The following is a 22,811-nucleotide window of genomic DNA, read 5'->3' on the forward strand; positions in this document are numbered from 1 at the left end:
CCTGGCCACTGCACTGAAAGGCCCATGTCCTGGAGAAGTGCAGGCAGTCTGCAGGCCTCAGGTCACCACTAAAGAGCCCCTAGGGTGAGATTTTCTGAAGTGGCATATACGTTTATTAGAAAGGGCACTACATCCAGCCACCAGCCAAGTTAATAAAGGCTGGTAACCTTTAGGCTGACCTGCTAAAACCTCTAGCCAACATTATCATTATTTAACAAGTAGCAGTAAAAGGTCCCAAGCTAGACTAAAATAGGGAATAGGAGGTGGGTAGGTAACATATATTAGGAACAGAGCATTTTGCCTGGGTTTAGTCTGTCTCTGGTGCAATTTAGCTGTATAACTTTAGATAAAACTCCTCAATCTCTCTGTGGCTCATTTTCCTCACCTATAAAATGAAGAGCATCCTCTTCATGCAGTCCCATAAGGATGGACAGATTAACACACATGTGATGAGGGTATGCTATGTACCATGTGATGTTCATCCAGATTTGGTCTGTACACACCAGCCCCTCTGCTACCACACTGGCAGTTCCTACCTTGTGATCTAGTACATTCTGACAATAATTCCCATGTCATGACAACTGTGTGCAACCTAGTAGTGTATGACTTACTCAGTCACTATGAGAATCAAGTCAAATAAAGGGCGATGTGTTCCTAACCTGCCAGGCACCAGACAGAATTTTATAAAACAGTGTCAGTCAGAAATAAATACAGAATGCTTCATGTTTCAAGATGTCTGCTTATAGCCTGCTGCCTTCCTTGTAAATCAGCCATATAAAACCTGCAAGGGTGTATTATCCTCATTCTATACACAAGGGCTCTAAGGGGTCTTTGCCTTGTCTAGGGCTGTGCATAATCAAGTTCAACCGGAGTGTTAACACCCTGCGAGGATGGACACCTCTTTCCACCCACATGTTCCCCACAGTCCCACCTGTGAGTGAACCTAAGTGTCTCAGCAGAGTTGCTGCATCCCAACCGCCCATGTGTGAGAAGGTACTCCCTGGAGTGTGCGGCCCTATGGAGAGGAAGTGAGTATGGAAAAGCACCAGGATTCCTCACACATAGCTCTTCCTGAGCATGGTGTGGAAAGAATACAGCTCAGAGAGCCCACTCAAAGACAAGCACAGACCGGGCAGGGCTGCTGGGTATACCTGGCTGCTTCTGCCGAGGTTTAGGCAAGTTTGTGACACAGGTGTGTGGGCACATCAGGACGTTGCAGGGGTGAAGGGAGCCCTCCAAGAACAGCTGCTTCGTTTCTGACAAATGGATGCCTCCAAGTGGCGTTTTGGGAAGGGTATTTGCTGGTACCAAGGCCAGGCAATAAACTCCAACTTGATGTATACTGTCAATCGCCTAAAAAATAAGAAAGAGGCAATCATATCACAACAGAAGCTATAAACAGAAACCGTAAATAGTGTATTTATTTAGGTTTTTTGTTATGTATATATTCAGGGACACACGTATATACGTGTGTGTGGAGGCCACACACAGATACTGTTCACTTTAATATTTTTGGAGATAGCGTCCCTCACTGGCCTGGAACTTTCCAACTAGGCTAGGATAGCAAGCTAGGGAGCCCAAAGATCTGCCTGCCTCTGCCTTCCCAGCATTGGGATTACAAGCATATGTCATCATGCCTGGCTTTTTCATATAGGTTCTAGGGCTTGAAGTCAGATCATCACGCTTGCATAGCAAGCATTTTACTAATTGAGCTACCTCTCCAGTACCCTTTTTGTTTTTTGAGATAAGGTCTCATACTGTAGTCCAGGTTAACTAACTTGTGGCAATCCTCCTGCCTCAGCCTCCCAAATGTTGGGATCACACTCATGAGCCAATACACGCAGGCTCAGCAACTAATTACATGCCCTAAATGGTGTCTATAATATACAGAAGTACACCTGGTGTGGAGAGTGCCTGGGTATATGAATAACAAAGCAAGACATGGCTTTCTAATTACAGTAAAAAAAGATGCATAGTTTTACACAGGACTTGTGGAAGACCATAAATAATTTAAAAGGGAGTTTGGAGAAAAGAATTTATCTTGTCATCTTCTCAGAGTGAACGCTAAGAAGCAGTTCTGCAGCCTCTGATTCCTGCCCTTGGTCTGTTCAGCATGCTTCCTGGACACTGGACAGAATTTCTGATGGAGTGGAGTACAGGAAAGCAAACAGGCAAAGAGATGTATGCCATAAGGATTAGGCCACAATCCTATAATGAATGAAGGAAGCTGGAGCCATAAAAAGAAAGCTTTGAGGCAAAGCCGTGCTACCTGGAGCACTCTGCTCATCCACTGAAAGCTGTCCTCTTCTGTGGAGTCTGGCCTCTGCTCTGCCACGATCACTATCCTTTCATCATGAAGGACAGTCACTGAGAACACAGCTATCCTGCAGGGACAGAGGGGAACATACGGTAATCACAGGGCAGACATGCTTTTAAGGACTCCAGTGGCAGTGAGGACTTTATAACCATTAATTACAGAGTTCCTATGACTCCATCATAGAGGCAAACTTGTCCCAGACTCCCACATGTGCTAACCCTAAGGGGTAAGGAGAAGCTTAATGGTGCTTGGAGGCAACTGCCCATTTACTACTTGGAGGCTGCTTGCCATCTCTTAGGTCTGGGGGATGAGGTTACAGGTGTCCACCATATAGTCAAGGACAGCTACAAATGCATCCCAAAGGAAAACAGTAAGCTTACTTAAAATATGATGAGATTTCGTATGTGTTTGTGTGTTGGTTTGTTTTATAACTCAACCATGCATTACCCAAGCGTGAACCGTGTCATGTCGCAGTGTCCAAAGGTTGGGTATGCTTGGCTCCAGACAGAGCGAGTTTGCATATGACTAGAAAATGGTCAGTGTTTAGAGACCCTCACCACTCATTCTGGAGTTTGCATCTGTGAAGTTTTCCTCTACACAGTGATATAAAGTTTGTTTGCAAGCAACGAGTCTTTGTTCAAATCTGTCTGCTGTGTATGGTCAGCACACAATTATGGCCACTCCAGACCTCCATGACAGCCCTTTCACAAACAGGTTCTAGTTTTGGCATTTTTAAAATCAAAGATTTTAAAAAAATCTTTGAGAATTTCACACATGAGCATGGTGCACCTTGATCACAACCATCCTCTGCTCTCTCTCCAACTCCCCCTCTGCTCCCCCAACACAGTTCTTCCCAACTTCATGTCCTTCTTTTTCAATAACTGAGTCCAATTAGTCATGCTGCCCATAAACTAAGGGTGGGGCAGTGGGAGCGTCTCTCCCCTCCAAGCTGGCAGTTTTAACTACGTGCATCTTGTGCAGGTCTTGTGCAGGTCCTCACAGCTGTTGTGAGTTCAGGTTCTACTTATTAAGACTTCAAAGGCAGCAATGAGATAGGCATGTGGTACTTCCTCCAGTCCTATTAGTTTGCTAAGCTGCAATCTAAGCCAAGAGACGCTTCTGATTTCCTCTACAGTATGAACAAACTCAAGAGCTGCAGGAACAGAGCTAATTAATATTTGCTGACTGCCTGCTATATGTCAGACAAGGTAGCGATAAGGAAGAAAACCATGGGGCCTTCAGGAAATACACGGATGGGCATTCGCTTTTCTGCACAAATTAGGATGGTTGCTATTTCTGTGCAGTTGTTCATTATGGGATTTTTCAAATGGATATTCTTATTTACCTTGGATGTTAAGTTAGAGTATCTCGAGGAGGTCAGGAAATTTCTATTAATTCTTAAGCATTCATAACTAAATGAAATTTCAGTGGTCACTGAGTCCAGATGCTTCAATGTGATAGAAGAAGAAACTGAGTCAAAACAAAGTGAAGGAATATGCAGCCTTTCAGCTCTATCTAACTATAAAAAGTATGGTCTACCAAACACATGCATTTACTTTGTATATGGCTACCACTAACCTTCCTCTGTAGACAAACTTCATGGGCTCCACAGCCAAAGCTGTGGCCACGATGTCATCTGCATTGTGTCTGCGCCCACTGACCACCATCAGGCCATCCATCTTACCCACCACAAAGACGAGGCCCCCAGGACCAACAAACCCCAGCAATCCTGTCCTTATGAATGGGTATTCACTGATTGGCGCCCCGGAGCTCGTCATGGGGAACACCTAGGGGAACAAGGCTGCAATTAGACCATCTCTTACAGGATTAGCAAATTCTGTTCTTACTTCTCTAGAGTGACTGCAGCTACTTACCTACTGCCAATAACCTGCCAGCGTGAGGTCAGGGTGACTGTTCACAGTCTACAAACAGTGTAATGGCTATTCTTCATTGTCAACTGGGCTCCATTAGAGTCACCTAGGAGACACACTTCTGGGCATACCAGAGAGCTTTAACTGAGGGAAAACGCAGCCTGAATGTGGCTGGTACTATAACATGGGCTATGGACTTGAGCCAAAATACACCTTTCCCTCCCTAAGTCACTTTTTTCAAGTATATTTGCCATGGCAAAGGCAAAAGTAACTAATGCACAGAGACATCCACCTCCCCTTCACGACCACAGCAGCTCTGCAGAGTGCTGTCTCTGCATGTCTGTGGCTGGGAGGGGCCTCAGGTGGCTCCTCTCACAGGCTATGAGCCTTCAGCCAGGCAGCAGCCAGAAACCACTGCACTGTGCTCTAAACACCAGGTGAAAGTGATAAATGGAGACTCAAAGTACATTTCTAAACAACACACATAGTTGTAGCTGATCCCGATCCATTAAAATGTTACGTTTCCTTATTGGAATATGCTGGAAAGGAGAATGTAAAGAAAGCAAATCTAGTCTGAAATGTAAGCCTTGTTTCCTTCAACACTGCAAATAGGTCACATAGAAAGAGAAAGGAAGGTTTTACTTAGTCTATACTCGACTCCAGTTTCCAGGGTATTTTAGGGAGCTGAATTCATGTGCAACAAAGTCACAGTCCAAGATCTAAACATTAGGGGTGCATCCTATTTATAACTTAACCAAATACTGTGTTACTCCTAAGGTCAAGCACTACATAGGAAAGAGACAAACGTTCTAAGAATACTGTGATGCAGCACAGAACACTTGAACCTGTGAATTTAACTCTTAGTGTCTCTGTTCACTATGTAATGTGTGCTCGCCACTCACACAACCATATACCTACACATGCCAGATGATCACACTGTTGTACATGTTTTTACACACAACCCACGTGTATACCTAACACACAAATATACAACACATATCCACAAACCACAAGCACACTTATATCCATAGTATATGTATATACACCACATATACTACACATACTTACTTGTGGCACTGAAATTATTTAAGTGCGTATTTTTTCAGGTTCTCCTGAGTTCACACCTGCTCAGGTCTAGCCTATGCTACAATACCATGCAGGGATGATCAGCTAGCTTTCTGAGTGCTTCTACCCACATCCTATGCACATGCTCTCTTATCATGTATGTGGTTTTTCATCATCTACCTGTCAGCTAATACTTGTATTAAATAGGCAAAGGTGAGAACAATGACAAATATACAAAAAGCCCATTTTAAAGAAACTGCTTATTCTTTTTTGATAGTGGTTAAAAGGTCAGAATAATGCTGATAACCAAATTTACCAAAATTAAAAATGGTAGGCAAAATGTAACCAGTTTAATTAATATGAAAGTTCTTTTGTGACATTACCGTATTAGTAGGCTTTTTGTGTTTCTGTACACCTGACAAGGCTGTCTGAGGCCAGTCAGGGAAAGAGCTTAAGGAAGGAGGCTGTACATCGGCCTACCTCAAAGGTGTTCTTTGTCATGCCGGAGAGACCGTAATACGACGTTCCTGTGGCAGCTGCACAGACACAAAGCTCCCCAATTTCATCCGTCCTGCATAACTGAGGAATTCCATCTGGCTTCACTGAACACATGATGGCTAAAGGCAAAACAGGAAAGCACAAGGCGAGCGTTGAGATGGAGGAAAGGGTGGGGAAATTAATGAATCCATGAATACCAATGAGGACACAAACAGAAAATAGTATCTTGAACAATTACTCCAAGAACAATGCCCAGACACTCATTTTCTCTAAAGAGAGCCATGTTTTTCATATTATAGTAAAATGTCAGATTTCATTATTGTGACATCAATCATTTTGATTATTTTCATTTTAATGTGCAACTGCATTTAAAGAGAATGCCGCCACCTGCTACTTATCTATCAGGATGATAATCAGGTAAGTGTCAAAAGGACGTCAAAAGGACGGATGCAAGTTCTAAATCACAACTTCAACTCTGCATATGAAGAAGCACAGGTACCTGCTTTTTAAGTCTTTCAAAGCTTCTCTACGTTGAAAGCAGAATTTAAAGGCTTTCAAAGCCCTACAGAAACTTTAACCTTTGATTTAAAAGTCCCTGTTTATGGGGAGTCCTTCAGAGAAATATCACTTAACATAAAGGCTTCAGTGTGTGTGTGTGTGTGTGTGTGTGTGTGTGTGTGTGTGTGTGTGTGTGTGTGTGTGTGTGTGTGTAGGACAGAAAGAATGCCCAATGTCTTCCTTGACTGCTCTCTACCTTATTTTTGTAGACAGGGTCTCTCACTAAACCTGGAGCTCATCAATTCAGCTAGGCTAGCTGGCTAGAGAACTGCAAGGGTCCACTTGCCTCTGCCTCCAACACCCTCTACGTTGAATTACATGGCCACTCCAGCTTTCTACAGGGTGCTGGGCATCCAGACTCAGTTCTCATGCTTGCATGGCAAGCACTCTGCCAAATGAGTACTCCCCCAGCACTTTAGCATGTAGTTTAATGATGCTAAATTCTCATTAGTCTGTGACACACACACTTGATGTTTATACAACTTTAGCATCCTACCTACCACCACTACAAACCATAAGCCTGATTAGCCAAGGGCCTCTGAGAGATGCCCTGTATACAGCTAGTGACAATGTAGAGTTTGGAAAGCCCATGACTGCTAGAAGCTGGCGTTACAGCAGCTAACAAAGAGAACCAGCAGAAACATGAGAAGTTAAACTCACAGTAAGAAAAATTCACACTCAAACTACACTAAAAACCCTGGGTCTAGGGCTAGAGAGACAGCTCAGTGGTTAAGAGTACTGGCTGCTCTTCCAGAAGACCTGGGTTTGATTCCCAGCACTCACATGGCAGCTAGCAACTGTCCCTAACTCCAGTTCCAGGGAATCTGATGCCCTCTTCTGACCCCCACAGACTTTGCATGACATGGGTACACTTACATACATGCAGGCAAAACATTCATACACATGAAAAAAAAAAAACCTGGATCTAGTAGCACATGCCTATAATTCCAACTCTTTGAGAGACTGAGGCAGGGGAATGCCAAGTTCAATGCTGCTTGGGCTACACAGTGAGTTTAAGGCCAACCTGGGGGAGTTAGTAAGACCTTAGCTCAAAATAAAATGTAAAAGAAGGGCTGTGGAGGTGGTTCAATGACAGAATGCTTGCCTAACATGTATGAAGCAGTAGGTTCAATTCCCAGTACTAGAAACAAACAAAAAACCCAGAAGACAAAACTAGGCCAAAAAGTCCACTTATCAGCCTGTAAAATTCAGTAAGTCTGATGAAACTCTGGGGAAGGCAGTGGGACCAGTACCCATCAGTGCCAGGAGCACAACTTCTTACAGGGTTTCTGGAAGATGACTATGATCAAAATGATGGATGGGGGTATATTGCCCTTGAAACAGACACAAGACCTTTGTAAGATCAAGCCAGCCAAATCTCAGCATGGATGGGTGAGGGGCCCATGAAGCCCCATTCCTAGGAGAGACGTTTTAGCCACTGATGACAGCTGGGGAAGAAGAGCTAGGTTTCTTCAGGGATGCTGGCCCCGAGAGGCTGCGCATGATGGTCCAACACCCATGTGCATACAGGCAGCACTAGGAAGACTCAGTGGGTTAAAAAACAATGGGAAAGCATATGCAGTTGGGAGTGAAAAAGTGGTGTCTGGAGGAGAGGGAAGGAACTGGAGGGGAGGGGAGGGAAGAGGGGTGGATTAGATCAAGAGACATTATGTGAACATATGAAACTCTCAGTAATAAGAAAGAAGCAGACACCTCAGTTCTGGGAGTTTTTCATTATACTCGCATACTTTCGTAGACTGAAGTTCAAAAGTGGGCCTTCACAGAAGAAAAAAGCAGGCTGCAACTCTGTTGTGGAAGATGTAGATTATGCATTCAAACTGTATACACTGGGAAGGAACAAGCTCTTTATGTGCTTCCAAAGTAACCTAAGACACAAACCATGGTGTGCACAGAAGCCTATCATTACATTTAAAAAGTCCCGAACCAAAGAAACACAGCACATGAACACACATCCACATGGGGTGTGAGTGTTTGTTACTGGAGTATGGGAACATTTCTGAAAAGAAGTCCATGATGCTGTGGGTGTCCTGAGTAGACAGAAAGGTTTCCTGATATATCACCTGATTTTTTTGATGCCTCCAGCATGGGAATCCATTTACTAAAAACTCTTGCTTTGTTTTAAAGAAAGAAAGAAATAGAACTGGGTGGTCTGGCTAATCCTGGGAAATGGGCACTGTGCCAGACACATTTGGAGTTTGGAGGTGTAAGTTTGCTGAGACTCTGAAAGAGCACCCATGAGAGCAGGTGGAACATAAACACCTTTCATGGTATTGTAGGATTTAGAAGGCTATAGAGGATTAGGAGCACAAAGGCCTGGCTTTATTTCTGTTGTGCTATAAATGAGGCAAGTGTAGAAACAATCCAACCTGCAGAGAAAGCCCAGCCCCTGCACACTTCTCCACAGCAAGGGACACTGAGAGACTCTACCTCTCAGTGATTCCTTGAGGGCAGCATGGCCTTCTGTCCACCAGGTTTTATCCAAGCACTCAGATTCCAGCTAGCCTCCTAAGAGAAGCCAGTTGGCTATATATGGTTACAGGGTATAACTACATGCATGATAACCAGTCCTGCTCCTGTACAGACTTGCCCCTCTGTGTGTAAAGGAGCATGAAGGGGGTCTGAAGAAGGAGGCTTAGATTCTGCACAGAGAATCTAAGTGAGAAGGAACTCTGGCTCCATTATGGAAAACAGAAATTGGGGGTCTAAATGCTGATGTGTACAGCCCTGTAAAGCAGGAATTAGGTTAAGAGCATTCTGCAAATAAGAACACGAGTTGGAGTCCTGCTTGTGGCTCCCAGAGGTGCCAAAGCACACTACATGAGGGCTGGAAAGGCAGGCAGGGGTACAGCAAGGTTGGATCTCTTCATTCAAGCGGCTGTCTCTACACAGCTTTCATACTACATACATGCATGGTAGCATCACACAAAATAAAGCCTCTCATTCCTCTAGTCATACGTAATGCTCAAGGGTGAGCTTGAGTATTCAGCTTTGGCTGAGGCATCAGTTAGGATGATGGGGGAAGAGTGGGCCTGTGGGTTTGAAAAAGGGAAGCTGCTCTGGGCTAGTGTTGGGTACAGTGCTGGCCCATGATGCCTTCCTGTGAAGAGGGTCCCAGAGCAGAGACATCCTTCACTAGCTTCTCCAATATTTTGAGTTTCCTTTTCTATTGCTTTAGATGTCTAAAACTTGACAAAGACATCAAAGATTACAAGTTCAGTGCTGAGCACCAGAGCTCACACAGAGGGACAAGGAATGGACAGGAAGAGGAACCATTATTAACTGATGGATCAGGAGGCCTTGCTGGGCCTGCCAATTTCATCCTAAGGCTGCACTTACCTCCAGGCATGACGAGGCCGACATCCTGTACGGTGAGCACTGACAGCTTCTCCTCTGAGTCCACACGGATGACACCGTAGGTCAGCCCATGCATAGACAACACACCTCGGCCTGGTGGCTGGTTGCTATCATCTGTGGGCCTGAAAGGGCAATTTAGCTGAGTACATGGAAGCAGAAAAACCATTCTACACGCCCTCCTTCCACCAGATGTTCACAAATACATACAGTGGAGCAGCCACCTGTGGAGTAGGGGGAGCCCCTGAAGAGGGAACTAGCTGCCACGTGAGCCAGCACTCAGGAGCACTTGTTTGCTGTCTGTGCACTGTTAGTTCTACCATGAGTCAACCTTAGAGTTCATAGGCTAATTAAAAACACTTCAGAATGTAAAGGTGGCATCAGCTGTCCTACCCTCATGGCTCTCTCAGGGCGGTGGTCATAAATAGAGAGAGCAACTGATTCTGGACACCCTTTCTGCTCTCCATGAAGTCTGGCTTTCTAGTCTTGCAAATGGTAAACAAGAGAGAGCAGTACCTCTAAGAACATAAATAAGCCCAGGGAACCAAAATGCGGGGGATCCTGGCTGGTTAGCCTCCGTTCAGATGTATGCTGTCCAAGCTCAATTTCATACACAAAATCTAAAATTCTATGCTATACTATGCAGGTTTTAAAGAACAGATGATGACATGCTGTAAGATGCTTTGTGGGTTCAGCTTAGGCACAGATCTGTAGGGATGACCGCATCTGCTGTCTCTCCATTGGTGTCAGCAGGCTCCAGGGTTGAGCCCTCACTGACTTTCTGGCCCCTCATACATCACTCTCTCATGTCCCAGCTCATATTCTCTCTCTCTCTCTCTCTCTCTCTCTCTCTCTCTCTCTCTCTCCTCTCTCCTCTCTCAGAGTCTTCAGAGGTTAGCTCAATTATGAGTCTTCTCATTGCCTAATAAAAATACACGTGATCAGTACTCCTGTCTCCAGAGCATAAAGCATCTGACTATGAGCAAGTCTTCCTCCATCAAAGTATAACATTCCTAAGAGCAGGCAGGTGGACTATTCACTTGTGCATCTCACTCCTAGAACAGTGTCCAGCAATAAATACCAGTTAACTGAATAAATAAATTACAAAATGTTTAGGATTATGGATTTTATCTCTAAAGATTCAGTGTTCAGCTAAGCTAGAGATCATACTTTTGTTTTTATTATCTTCTGCATTTTTATCATTTTTACTGCATTATATTTATTGTGTGCATGTTGGGTATGTATGTGCCATAGCCTGTGAATGTGGAAGTTTTCTTCCATTGTGTGGGTACAGGGATTGAACTCAGGTCATCAAGTTTGGTTGACTGTATTTTTACAATTTTCCACATGCAAATTTTAACATGGTTTTAAAATCCCAAAGTTGCCCTATAAATGTGAGTTTGTAGTTTAATATAAAAATAATGTGAAGGTTAATAGTTAAAGATATAAATGGGGCAGCATAAATGTTAAAATTTGCAAAAGGAGCTTTCACTTGAATCAAGTAGTTGAGATATTAAAAAATATAGGTGTCAGAATATAAAATTATTTTGCCCATAATAATAAGGGTAGTGCTAAATTTAAAAAAGAAAACTCATATGAAACTACCAGGACTCAATAAGCTAAAAACACTCCAGTATGTACTATTTTCCTGCCCTTTTCTCTTTTCCAGATCACTCAACAAATCAAAACTCTGAATAAAAGTGTTCTCATACATCCCACTTCTATTCCTCCTCCAAAACCACTCCACAAAGCTGTGATGTGCAGGCCAGAAGTTAAAAGCTGCGGGGTGAAGCTGGGGATGTAGCTCAGCTGGGAGAGTGCTTGCCTGGCATATACAATCTCCAGTACTACATAAACTGGTATGGTGGTACAGGCCTGTAATCCCAGCACTTGAGGTGAGGCATGGGGATAAGGAGTTCAAAGGCATCCTTGGCTAGCCTAGGATATATGAGACCCTATCTCAACAATAATAAAACAACAAAACAAAAAAACCTTAGGGTTGGCTGTGGGCTAAACCGTTTGCCGTCAAAGACAACCCTCCTGGTAACTGCGAAGACCTTATTTGGAAACAGGCCCTTCACAAATTGATAAACCAAATTAGTAGATTATACTAGCTTAGGGTGGATCTAAATCCAATGACAAATGTCCTCATATGAGAAAAGCAAACACTGACAAACTGTCTTGTGAAAAAAAGAGGCAGATTTATACAACACACATGTAAGTTAAAAGATGTCAGGGCTGGTGGCTGCCTCCAGCAAATACCCGTTGGGGCACCATCTGGGAGAGATGTGTTCCTTGGGACCTCTAGAAGGAATGAATCCTGCCTATACCTTGACTTTGGGCTTAGGACTCCAGAACAAGAGAAACAGTTTCTGATGCTTGAAAGCAGCCAGTTTTGCTTCTTTGTTATGACAGCCATAAGAAACTAACACTCTGTCTTAGTAACAAAAGTCAGAGAGCCACATGGAAGTAAATTCCTCCTTCATTAGCAGTGACCATCCCAAGCATGGGAAGACTGGCCCCAAGCAAATGTGGTGAAAGCAGGCTCTGTAAACTCAAAGCCAAGAGGACAGCATGCTCTCAAGGTCTAATAGTATGTGGTTTGCTACTTTAGTTACAACATCTTTTTCCCTATGTTTAGTACCAGTTAAAAAGAATCACAAATGTAACTAAATCTCTTAAGTTCATAAACTGTTATAGAGCTTGTTTGTAAAATGAAAGGAGAGATAATATATTCACATGAAATATAAGTAAATAACACTAACCTTGAATTAACTTCATCTACTACCACCTATTTCTATTTAATAGATTTCCTTGCTGGTCAGAGAAAAAGACCCTGGGTTTTCTTCCTTTCAGACTTACAAAATACAGGCCAAAAGGCAGGAAGAAAGGCACAGATATCCCTGACACTTTCTGCAGCCCCACCACTCCACAGATGACAGCATTCTTGGGTCTGTCCTCAACTTCTCCACAATACCCAGTGTAGCCAATGGCCTCTTCTTCCCAATGACAAAGCCAATATGTTTATGTAGTTCAGTGCCATAAACGTTTTGACCCTTTTACACATGTACACTTACTCACATCTCACAACAAACCTTTACAGGTACTACTGTCTTATTTTCAGATTAGAACCCAAGGCACAGACATAGTGCATTAGTTAATCATCTTGTTGATGTGACAAAGTACTTTAAAAAATCAACTTCAGAAAGTTTATTTTATTATGGCCTTAGGGTATAGTCCATCATGGTGGGGAAGGCACGGGAACAGGAGTGTGAGGCAGTTGGTCATATTGCATCCGTAGCTGGGAAACAGAGAGAGATGAATGCTGGAGCTCAGCTTGATTTCTCCTTTGTATCCAGTCCAAGACACTCCAGCCCATGGGATGGTGCTACCCACAGCAAGTCTTCCCACTTTAACTAACCCAAGTTCCCTCATAGACATCCCAAGAGGTTTCTGTCCCAGGTGGGTCTAGATCTTGTCAAGCTGATAATCATTATTAACCATCACATATGCCAATTGTTCAAATAAGTGTGGAGCTTGATGGACTTCAGATCCAGAGCAGAGCCCATGCCCAGACTTGAACACTATGGGCCTCTTATCTGGATGTTTAGATATAAACTTTGGTTAGATATAAACTATGTACATATGCAAATATATTTTCAAAGGAAAGCCAAATCACAATATGCATATTCTACAGCATGTTCCCACAGAAAACAGCTGCAGATTTCCACCTGAGTGGCTGTGTGTGCATGGACACACCTATATACGGGTGTATGTGTGCAGATGAATCATCAAATTCACCTATCTTGTTACACAGTATTCAGTAATATGAATATATAATAATTATTTATTTTAGTTCAATTTTTATATGGTAGGAAATATTTCTACAAAATACAAATGTAGAAAGATAGCAGAATAAGAAAGTATCTACACTTAAAATTTTAGGAAAAAACTGAAAGCCTTGTAAAATGAACATACTGCTTTTTATTCCCTCTAACAGAATGGGAGTACACAGCGTTTTCTCATTGATTAGACAGACCTGCATGCAGCACTGAGTTATGTTATATGTGTTCACACATTCTTTACAGGAACCTTGTGCAGAGATGAGGAGAGGCTATTTCAAGCCCAAGACCACACCTCAGGAAAAGGTATAGGTACCAAACTCAGCAGGGTTCAAGAATCTGCTCCTAACCATGGTGCTGAGCTATCCCTGAGCAGTGCACATTTCTGAATGTGCTTGATAACACCCACAGTCAAATTTTATAATTTTTCCAGGTTGTTTGTTTCAGCCTTTGTTCCTTGATTACTGCATGAGGTTAGTTCCTATTGCTGTGATAAAATACCCTGACAAAGCAAATTAAGGAAGAGCTTGACTTATAGTTCCAGAGGGGATACAGCCCAACATGATGGAGAAGGCATGTCAGAAGGAGCATAAAACTGGTCTGTCACACTGCATCAGCAGTCCAGGAGCATGGAGTGAACACAAAGTGGGAACATGCTATAAAACCTCAAAGCCCACCCCCAAGTAACATACTTCCTCCAGCAAGGTTCAACCTCCTAAAGGTACCATAACCTTCCCCAAAAGTGCCAACAACCAAGGACCTACTATTCAAATACATGAACCTATGACATTTCACATTCAAACCATAAGAGTTATGAATTCCGTAGATCTTTCTCCATCACAACTGTTTTAGGAAATAAAAACTCCAAGTACATAAAGGAGATAGTGAAATGAAAAAAAAGTGATGATAAGCAGAAACCAGGGAGATTAAAAACATTAACTGCAATAACCAATATGAGAAAATTAAATAATGGATGATAAAGACAGAGACCCATTTGTCAATCTCCAGACTCAGTTCAGCAGGGGAGGAATATGCTCATGGTGCTACAGCAGTGTGTGCCTCACAGAGCTACAAGAGGAATAAGCTCAGCAATTTCTAGAAATGTTAGGGGCAGTTTTTCCACCTAGAGATATGGAAGAGGAAAAATATATAGCTGTGCATTGTATACAATGTTGCAATGATGTATAAGAAGGAAATTAAAAGAAACAGAAAGGAACATATTCAACCTTAGCGATGTGGCCTCATAAGGAAAGTGCTCTGGGACAAGTGGCTTCAACCTGTGTGTGCACCACTCAAAAATATGCCTGGCGCTCGCCCCCTTTCATGGCATTTCCAACCTTTTAAAGCATTTGATAAGCTGTTAGCTGACCTTGCCGAATAATACCTAAGGAAACAGCTACTATACATTGCAGTGAGCCACCTAGAATCTGCACTGCTGACAGTAAGCAGAGCCTGGCCAGTCCCCAAAAGCATTAACACAAAGTAGATGGAGGCAAATAACAAGCAGTGATGATGATCTCTGTTCCCAGGGCTTAATAGAGTAAAGGTGACTACATTTGCAAAGCTTTGCCGCCATCTCCCATTCACTGACTCTGTCTGCAAGTGGGGAAACTTCTCATCCTATATAGGTAATCTCCAATGGAGCAATTCTCAGCTGAGAAACAATGGGACATTTGGGGAAGAAACAAACGTGGGCAACACTTTTCTCCTTACCTACCATAGTCAATGCACTATTTCTATATAGTAGATCATTACAGAACACGCACAAAATATTATTATAGCATTAGTAACAGCAGCTAATATTTGTGGAATTCCAACTATGTACCAGACATATTTTAAACACTCGACAGGGATGTACCCATGTCTATGCTATGGGTGATGTTTGATTCCCCAGGATCCAGAAGCAGAATCTGAGCCCTGACAGTTAAATACATCCCAGTTACAAAGTCAGTGTGTGAACAGTCAGGAGATGCACCAAGACCAACAGCCTCTAGAGCAGACTACCTCACTGACCCAGGGACAGAGAACAAGGTGTGGCTCCTGGTATTCAGAAGCATCTTCCCATAGACAACATATTCCACCTAGTAATTTCCAAAGTAGCTCAAGCATCTGGATGTGGTAGCGATATCTGTCACCCCTAATCCCAGTACTGAGAAGATAAAAGCAGGAGGACCAGGAGTTCAAGGCCAGGCTTCACTAGACAGGAAGTTGGAAGCCAGCTTGGGCTACATAAGTCTCACCAAACAAAGAGTCCAAACTAGATTAGACAATGCTGCTTCTGTGAGAGAATGCTTGGCCTTTCATTAAATCAATCACTGAGATGCTGAAGTGCAATCGACTTGAATGAGGGCTCTCCCCTCTGACCTGCTGACCAGAGCTGGGAAGCAGGCACTTTTTCTAGGACAGCTGCTTTGCCCTTGAGTCACCATCCATGACGGGAAGCTTTTCTTCCAGATGAAGTAGCCCTAAGGTGCCTGGGTCACCAAACAGTGCACAGAAGCAGAATACAGAGTCAAGTCCACTGCTTTTCAATCTTCTCTAGGTATATCTTTTTAAACTTAAGTAGAATGGCTCATCATATGTTAACAGTACCAGTCATCAAATCCCTTTGAAGGTCAGTGAGCAGCCAACACTGGGTACTTACTTTAACAGAAATAGTATTTCTAGAGAATAATCTTTCAATACAAGAAAAAAATGTAAACAGTTCCTGATTCAATGTTTACTGTGATACAGACGTTATAAAACTCAACAGATAACTAAAGTCATGATTTTTAACGGGGACAGATGCAAGGTAAAGTTAGCACACTCTAATACACTGCACTATTGGTTTAATGCAGTTTTCTCTTTGTTCATAAGAACCAGATATGCTGTAATGGTTTGAATGAAGAATGCTTTTCAGTATCTTGTGTTTGAACACTGGTTCCCCAGATGGTGGCACTGTTTAGGGAGGTTGTAAAGCCTTAAAGTGGTCAGACCTAGCTGCAGAAGTGGTTTATTTCCAACTGTTAGCAGTAATTTATGGAGAAATTCAGACCAGGTCAGGCAGAGAATAGGGCCCGATCCTCAATGCTTTTTCCTTTGTATATGTGCCATCTCTACCAAAATAAGCTTCTGAGCACAGTTTAATCCAATCAAATAAAACCAGACAATATACTCTTCAATCCGTGCGGTCAGGACAAGCTACACAGGGTAAGGCAACAGTTCGTTGGTCAGTGCTACTTAACTAAATCTGGCACTCATCAAGGCGATTCTCAGCTCTATTTTGTGATTAGACAAGTTTCTAAATTTTATCTAAATTTTTAGTTGAAAATCAAAACCAATATTTTCCCATGTTCTAAAAATGAGATCACAGCTCCCCAAATCTGAATATTTTTGGTAGTCATGAATGCTCCTGGAAACTCCATGTTAATTCATGGGTTTGTGTCCACTTTGTTTTATTCTGGGTAGGGTTATGTCCCAGGCAGAAACTGGCTGGTTAAGTACTGGGGTCCTGCCCTTTGGGTGTCTTCTCTTACTTTTCCCCCAGCTTTCTATATTCTGGATTGACCTCTTTCAAAAAAACAGAAAGTGACTGTTGGACAGACACCTTCATTTTTCTCCAGCATTGCTTCAATTTCTGTTTTACATGATCATTGCTTTTCATCACTAGCATCAAGGCCCTTGTCCTTAAAAATGTTAGAAATAATATTTTAGTTGAATAAAGTGTCACAATGTAGCTTTAAAAATAATCAAATATGGCTGGGTGAGGTAGTACATGCCTCTAATTCCAGTATTTGGGAGGTAGAGGGAGGAGAATTTGTTCAAGGCAATCCTTGTCTACAAAGTGAGTTCCAGGTCATCTTGTACAACATGAAACACTGTCACAAACTAACCCAATCAAGTCTATTCTCTGTATCCTATAGATAACACAGACTTGGATGTCAGATAGGGGCCAGGGACCATCATCTGCTAGGTTACATTCTTATTTGTCTTTGTTTTGAAATCCCATTGAGGAGTTCAGGCATCACAACTCATTGTCACCCTAGTATTTTTCTATTCCACAACTAGTCTTGAGAAAAATAAAACATACAAAATATTATGGGATGGTGACTATAGTAAAGAAGAAATAACTTTTGAGTCTCTCAGTCTGTTTTCTCTTATTGTGACAGGATTACACAGGGTAACTTATGAAGAATAGAGGTTTGTTTAGTTTCTAATTCTAGAAGTTTAGAAGACATCCAAGAGCAGGGTGTGGCACTGGAAAAGTCCCAGTGCTATATAACATGGTTGGAGGGACTCGTGGTGAGAGAGAGCAAGATGCTAACCTGTGTCTCTTTCTTCATGTAATAAAGCTACTATTATCATCATGGGACAATGACTTTAATCACCCCAAAGACCTCACTGCCAGCAACACACACAAACTGTAACAATCAGTAAAACTACAATTTTTATAGGAAGCCAGAGCAGAACTGTGTCCTGCCATCACCTGACTAACCTGCAGGAAGAGGAGCATGCATGTCAACAGAATTACATACATACCTACACACAGGAAGGTGAGCACATCTCCTGTTCTTGGTTTTTCTTGTTCTCCAACTTCTGTTCTTAAAATAAGCTTCAATATCCTACTTCAACACTGCTCATGCCTTTCTCTGATGAATACTGACTGGGTTAGTGGTAGCACTGATCGCTCCTGATAATCACATGATGAAGGGCATATTACCCTATAGGCTAGCCACCAGCCTGCCCTCCCCTCTCCAGGATCCTCTGCAGGCTCTTGAAAGTGCCTCTCTCTGCTCATCTACCAAGCAGGATACTGGAGGTTTCATTATTCGAAGTGACCTCAATATGTTCTTTTGTGTAAGAGACATTCTGCATTAAGGCATTTCTCTTAACAAGAGAAAACATGTTCAGGCTGTTGTGTGACACTGTCCCTGGGGAGATATGAACAAACCTTTACTCAGCCCAGATGGGGAACCAAGCCAACAGTAGTAAGGATACCACCAAAGCCCAACTTGGTGAACCAGTGAGTTCTGTTGTGGTTCCTTACAGGAGTGTGCTTGAGGGGTTACTTACAGGAGCAAAAATGACTCAAAGACAGTTGCATCACCAAAAGTCCACCCCAATAAGAGTAATGGCTAACAAAAGCTGGAAACCTAGAGTGCACTGCACAGACTACAGGTGGCTCAGGTGGTCTGACCCTTTTCCAGGCAGCTCAGCTGGTCACTGCTTTTTCTAGGAAGCTTGGTTTGTCTGAGAGCCTTCTAAGCAGCCCGGCTACTCCCTGTCTGTCTCTTCCAGGCAGCTTCTGTAGCAGGTCTCTGCCTCTTCCAGATGGTTTGGCTGGTCTGAGCCTCTTTTAGGCAGCTCCACTGGTCAGAGAATGTCTCTCAGCAGTTGCTGCTCAGGTAATCTTGGGGAGGGAGAGGCTAAGGGCATCTGGTCAGTTTCAGGGACTTTCAGAAGCTTTTAAGTTGTTCACTTCCTGAGTTTAAGGAGCTTCTCTGCAGGATGGAATGTTCCATCTCCCTTTAGAAATCCTGTGTCTCAACTAGCTTTCCTCTAAGATAGAAGGCTTTTTCTCTAAGGAAACTGCTATACAACAAGATACTCAACAGTTAGTGGGCTACGGTTACCACCCCACCAGGTCTGAAGTTCTGGAAGTACCCCACTCCTTACATCTGGAAGGCTGACTCATGAGCATATCCCCACAGGTATCCACTGCCCAGACCTGGAGGCCACACAAGCAGCTTTCCTCTAACTCTCTCCACTTGATTTGCAATTTTTACAGAAAAGAATCACAAAGAGATAGATGCACCAAAGGGCCAGAAGTCTACCAACAGTGCACAAATACATCTGAAATTTTTTTTACTGCTTACCATAGATAATAATCGAGCATCATTTTTTTTTTTAATTAAGTGGACTAAAAGCCAGGCAAGCAATCAGTCGCACCATGCTGTTTACTGGAAATTCAATCTCTCCTTCATTACCAGGGCAGAATGAACTGTCCCTGGAAGATTATTAAACACAGGATACAATTTGCTTAGATGACAACATAGAAGAAATGTCAGTCCTCAAACCCCCTTTAAGCCAGGGTAATTAGTCCTCTGAAGGCTTTTCTCTGCAATAGAACTGCATAATCCAACAGCTAAATATTTTTCTTTAAAAATGGCAAGCCTTATACAAAACATGTGCGACAGTTAATTTGGAACATCAACTTGATTAGATTAAGAAACACATGGGGCATTAGTGAGGTGCACCTTTGAGTGTATCCATGAGGGTATTTCCAGAGAGGTTTAACTGAAGGGAGAAGACCCTTCCTAAATATGGGCAGCAACATTTCATGGGCTGAATAAAAAGAAGAAAAGGAGAGAACTAAATATCAGCATTCCCCACTTTCTGCTTCCTGGTCTGCTGGCCTCATCCCCTCACCACCAGGGAGCTGCCTACCACCATGCTTTCCCCAACATGATAGACCTTGTCTTTTAAACTATGAACCAACATCAGCCTCTCCTCTAAGTTGCTTCTTGTCAGGCACTTGGTTATAGCAATAAAACACTAATACAACATGAGGATTCTAATGCCCTCCACTTTGTACTTTATAATGATATTTAAGAAAGCATCCATTTTGTCTCTGCACCAAAATCCTTAAGGAAGCATTTCCACAGCCCCACTTAAAATGGTTTCATAGGATGTATCAAAGTTATTTTTCTTTAACCTAATAACCTAGCTTCAGAGCCCTTGCACATGAAAAATTCATGTCAAGTATGCAGAGCACGTTTTAGAGAAGGTAGTACAGAGTCAACACAAAATACTGCAAGAGCTACCCTTACCAGTTCAATTTCTGAAAATGAGACTTTGTACCATCCTTTCTGTGGGCTACAATAATTCATGTGAAACACAGTAATTCATGTGAAACACCAGCCAGAGGAAGTTTTCCTTTATTTACATATTACAGAAATAACCCAGAGAGACTGTTGATAGAATTCAAGTGTATGTGCTGCTTTTATTGAATGCATTTAAAAGCAACTTAAATGGAAAAACAATGAGAAAAACATACAATCTAAACTAATGACCAGTGTGCTCTTTGTCTCCTAAAGATATCTGGTGCTCATCAATGTTCACTGAAGTATTGCCCACAACAGCTAAGTTACAGAACCAACCTTGTGTCTAACAACAGAGGAAGAGATAAGGAAAATGCGGTTCATATACAGAACAGGGCTGATTTTCAGTTATAAAGAAGAATGAACTTATGTTTGTGGGGAAAACTAGAGACAATCACATTAAGCAAATTAAGCCAGTTTCAAAAAGACAAATGCTGTATGTTTTCTCTCATTTGTGGTTCCGACATTTTTATTTAGTCACATAAAGCATGATGTATATAATGAATGGAAAGAGAACGAAAAATATCTAGGGGAGCAAAGGAGACTAAGGGAAGTAGGAAGGGCTGAAGAAGGGAGAACTGGAGGGCTGGAGGACTGGGGTGGGGGCAGAATATGCTCAACATAATTGATACACACCTTCAAGAAAATTTGAATAAGATATTCAATGCTGAAAGGAGCCATCACTGAAATTCACTTCCTGCAATCAATGAGTCTCATGGAGTCTAATGGCAATAGTTAAGTATAATCTGTTCATATGTCAGTTTAAATATGTATAATATACATAACAATTAAATGAGGAAGTGACAACTACTCAGTTAAGAAGAAATGTGATCAAGACACAAGGAAAGCTCCAGATAGCAAGTCTGGACGCAAAGACAGTCCTAGATTGTTGCCTAGATTGTTGTTGATGCTGCCTTTCCCAGTTGAACCTTGGAGTACTCAAATCATACCTTATCCTTTTCTGTCCCTCAATTTGTTCCTGACTCCAAGGACTGATACTAATCATAAAGCTGACACATTTGTGAACATCAACACCCACATCAGGGAGGTCACTGGGGAGCACTATTACCTGCAGTGAGGCATGTCCAGAGACCTCTCCCCCTGAGACTGTGCCTGCAGGCCACAAACCAGGGCAGGTATGTGCACAAAGCCAGGGGAGATGCTGCAACATCCTGCTTTGTTATTTCTGTCTGCGTGCTGGTCAATCCTTACCTTTCCACAGCTTTACAAGTAACAATGTAAAATTCTCACCCTGGTGGGGGAAGCTATGGCTGCAGATTTTTTTGTACTTGTTTCCTACTCCACAAAAATGTGGTGGCTCTCTTTCCTGCCCCAGATCATGACTGAGGACACCTCAAGCTGCTGCCTAAGATGTCCACCTGCTCACTCACACTCATCAAAGCTTCCTGGGGACAGGTCTCATGTAGGCTGCTGACAGCTGATGAGAAGGCATACTGCCTTTCTGCTGGAGCTTATTTTCAGCAGATCATATTATGAGACCACATGTGAACCTGCTGGCAATACCTACATCATTTGGTGAACTAGAAGCAAATGAACAAACAAAAAGCCCAAACTACACACAGCTTCCCCTGTGTGAACTGTAGACGGTGTTCATGCCATATGCATAAACCCCTAGAAAAGGTTTGGTTCACAGCAGCCTCTCCTTATGAATGACGTAGATTTATCACAGGTATGTGCATGGGAAGGAGCTCTAAACTTATGTATTTTTGAGTGCCCACTTTACTTATTTATATAAAAAGAGTAGTCACAGGCTACTTACCAGGTGGAGATTGACAGGAATAACAAACACATGTCCAGTAAGTTCCACAGTCACTGAGAAGTCAGTAACATGGGGACAGCAGGGCTAAAAAGCACCAAGCTCTGCATATATTGACGGAGTAGCCAGTTTCATCCATGCAGAGGGAAGAAGTGAAAGACTTGAAGCATGCCAGACCCGTAAGGGCCAGGAAGAAAACCTGCTAGATATGCAGGACAGACCACACAGGATCACATGTTCTTCTGTGGCCTCTCATCTAAATGAGGGACCTGGGACAGGGTTCTGGCCAGACCAGGGGTAGGGAAGGAAGGAGAGCAGTTGGGAGAGACTGGGAATCCAGGTGAGAAATGACAACCCTGGAAGCAGTAGGAAAGGACAAGCGGCTGGATTCCGACATATCCTGGCAGACTTGAGCAGGGGCAGATATGAGAAAAGGAAAGGACAGTGACTGTTATGCAAATTTGGAGAGAGGAAAGATGAATTATCAAGCATTTTCAAGAATACAAATGCATTTACATGTTGTTTCTTTTTTTCAGTTTCTTGAGACATGGTCTCCTTGTGGCCCCAGCTGTCCTGAAACTTGCTATGTAGACAAGGCTGGCCTCAATCTCACAGTGATCTGCCTGCCTCTGCCTCTTGAGTGCCAGGATT

The 22,811-nt window shown here is 42.7% G+C and overlaps 1 protein-coding gene across 5 annotated transcripts in view; it reads right to left on the reverse strand.

Moving 5' to 3' along the window:
- The window catches only part of Dip2c (disco interacting protein 2 homolog C), a gene marked incomplete in the record, with an annotated part of 458,386 nt that overhangs the window by 79,548 nt on the left and 356,027 nt on the right, over window positions 1-22,811 (reverse strand). For all 5 annotated transcript variants that reach the window (XM_029567488.1, XM_017800185.2, XM_029567487.1 and 2 more), the window contains 5 exon segments: window positions 1,152-1,353; window positions 2,270-2,384; window positions 3,896-4,104; window positions 5,734-5,870; window positions 9,667-9,806. In XM_029567488.1, coding sequence (XP_029423348.1) covers window positions 1,152-1,353; window positions 2,270-2,384; window positions 3,896-4,104; window positions 5,734-5,870; window positions 9,667-9,806 — 803 coding nt within the window.

Source organism: Nannospalax galili, unplaced genomic scaffold, assembly GCF_000622305.1.
Source record: "Nannospalax galili isolate Female #2095 unplaced genomic scaffold, S.galili_v1.0 scaffold399, whole genome shotgun sequence".
Lineage (NCBI taxonomy): Eukaryota > Metazoa > Chordata > Mammalia > Rodentia > Spalacidae > Nannospalax > Nannospalax galili.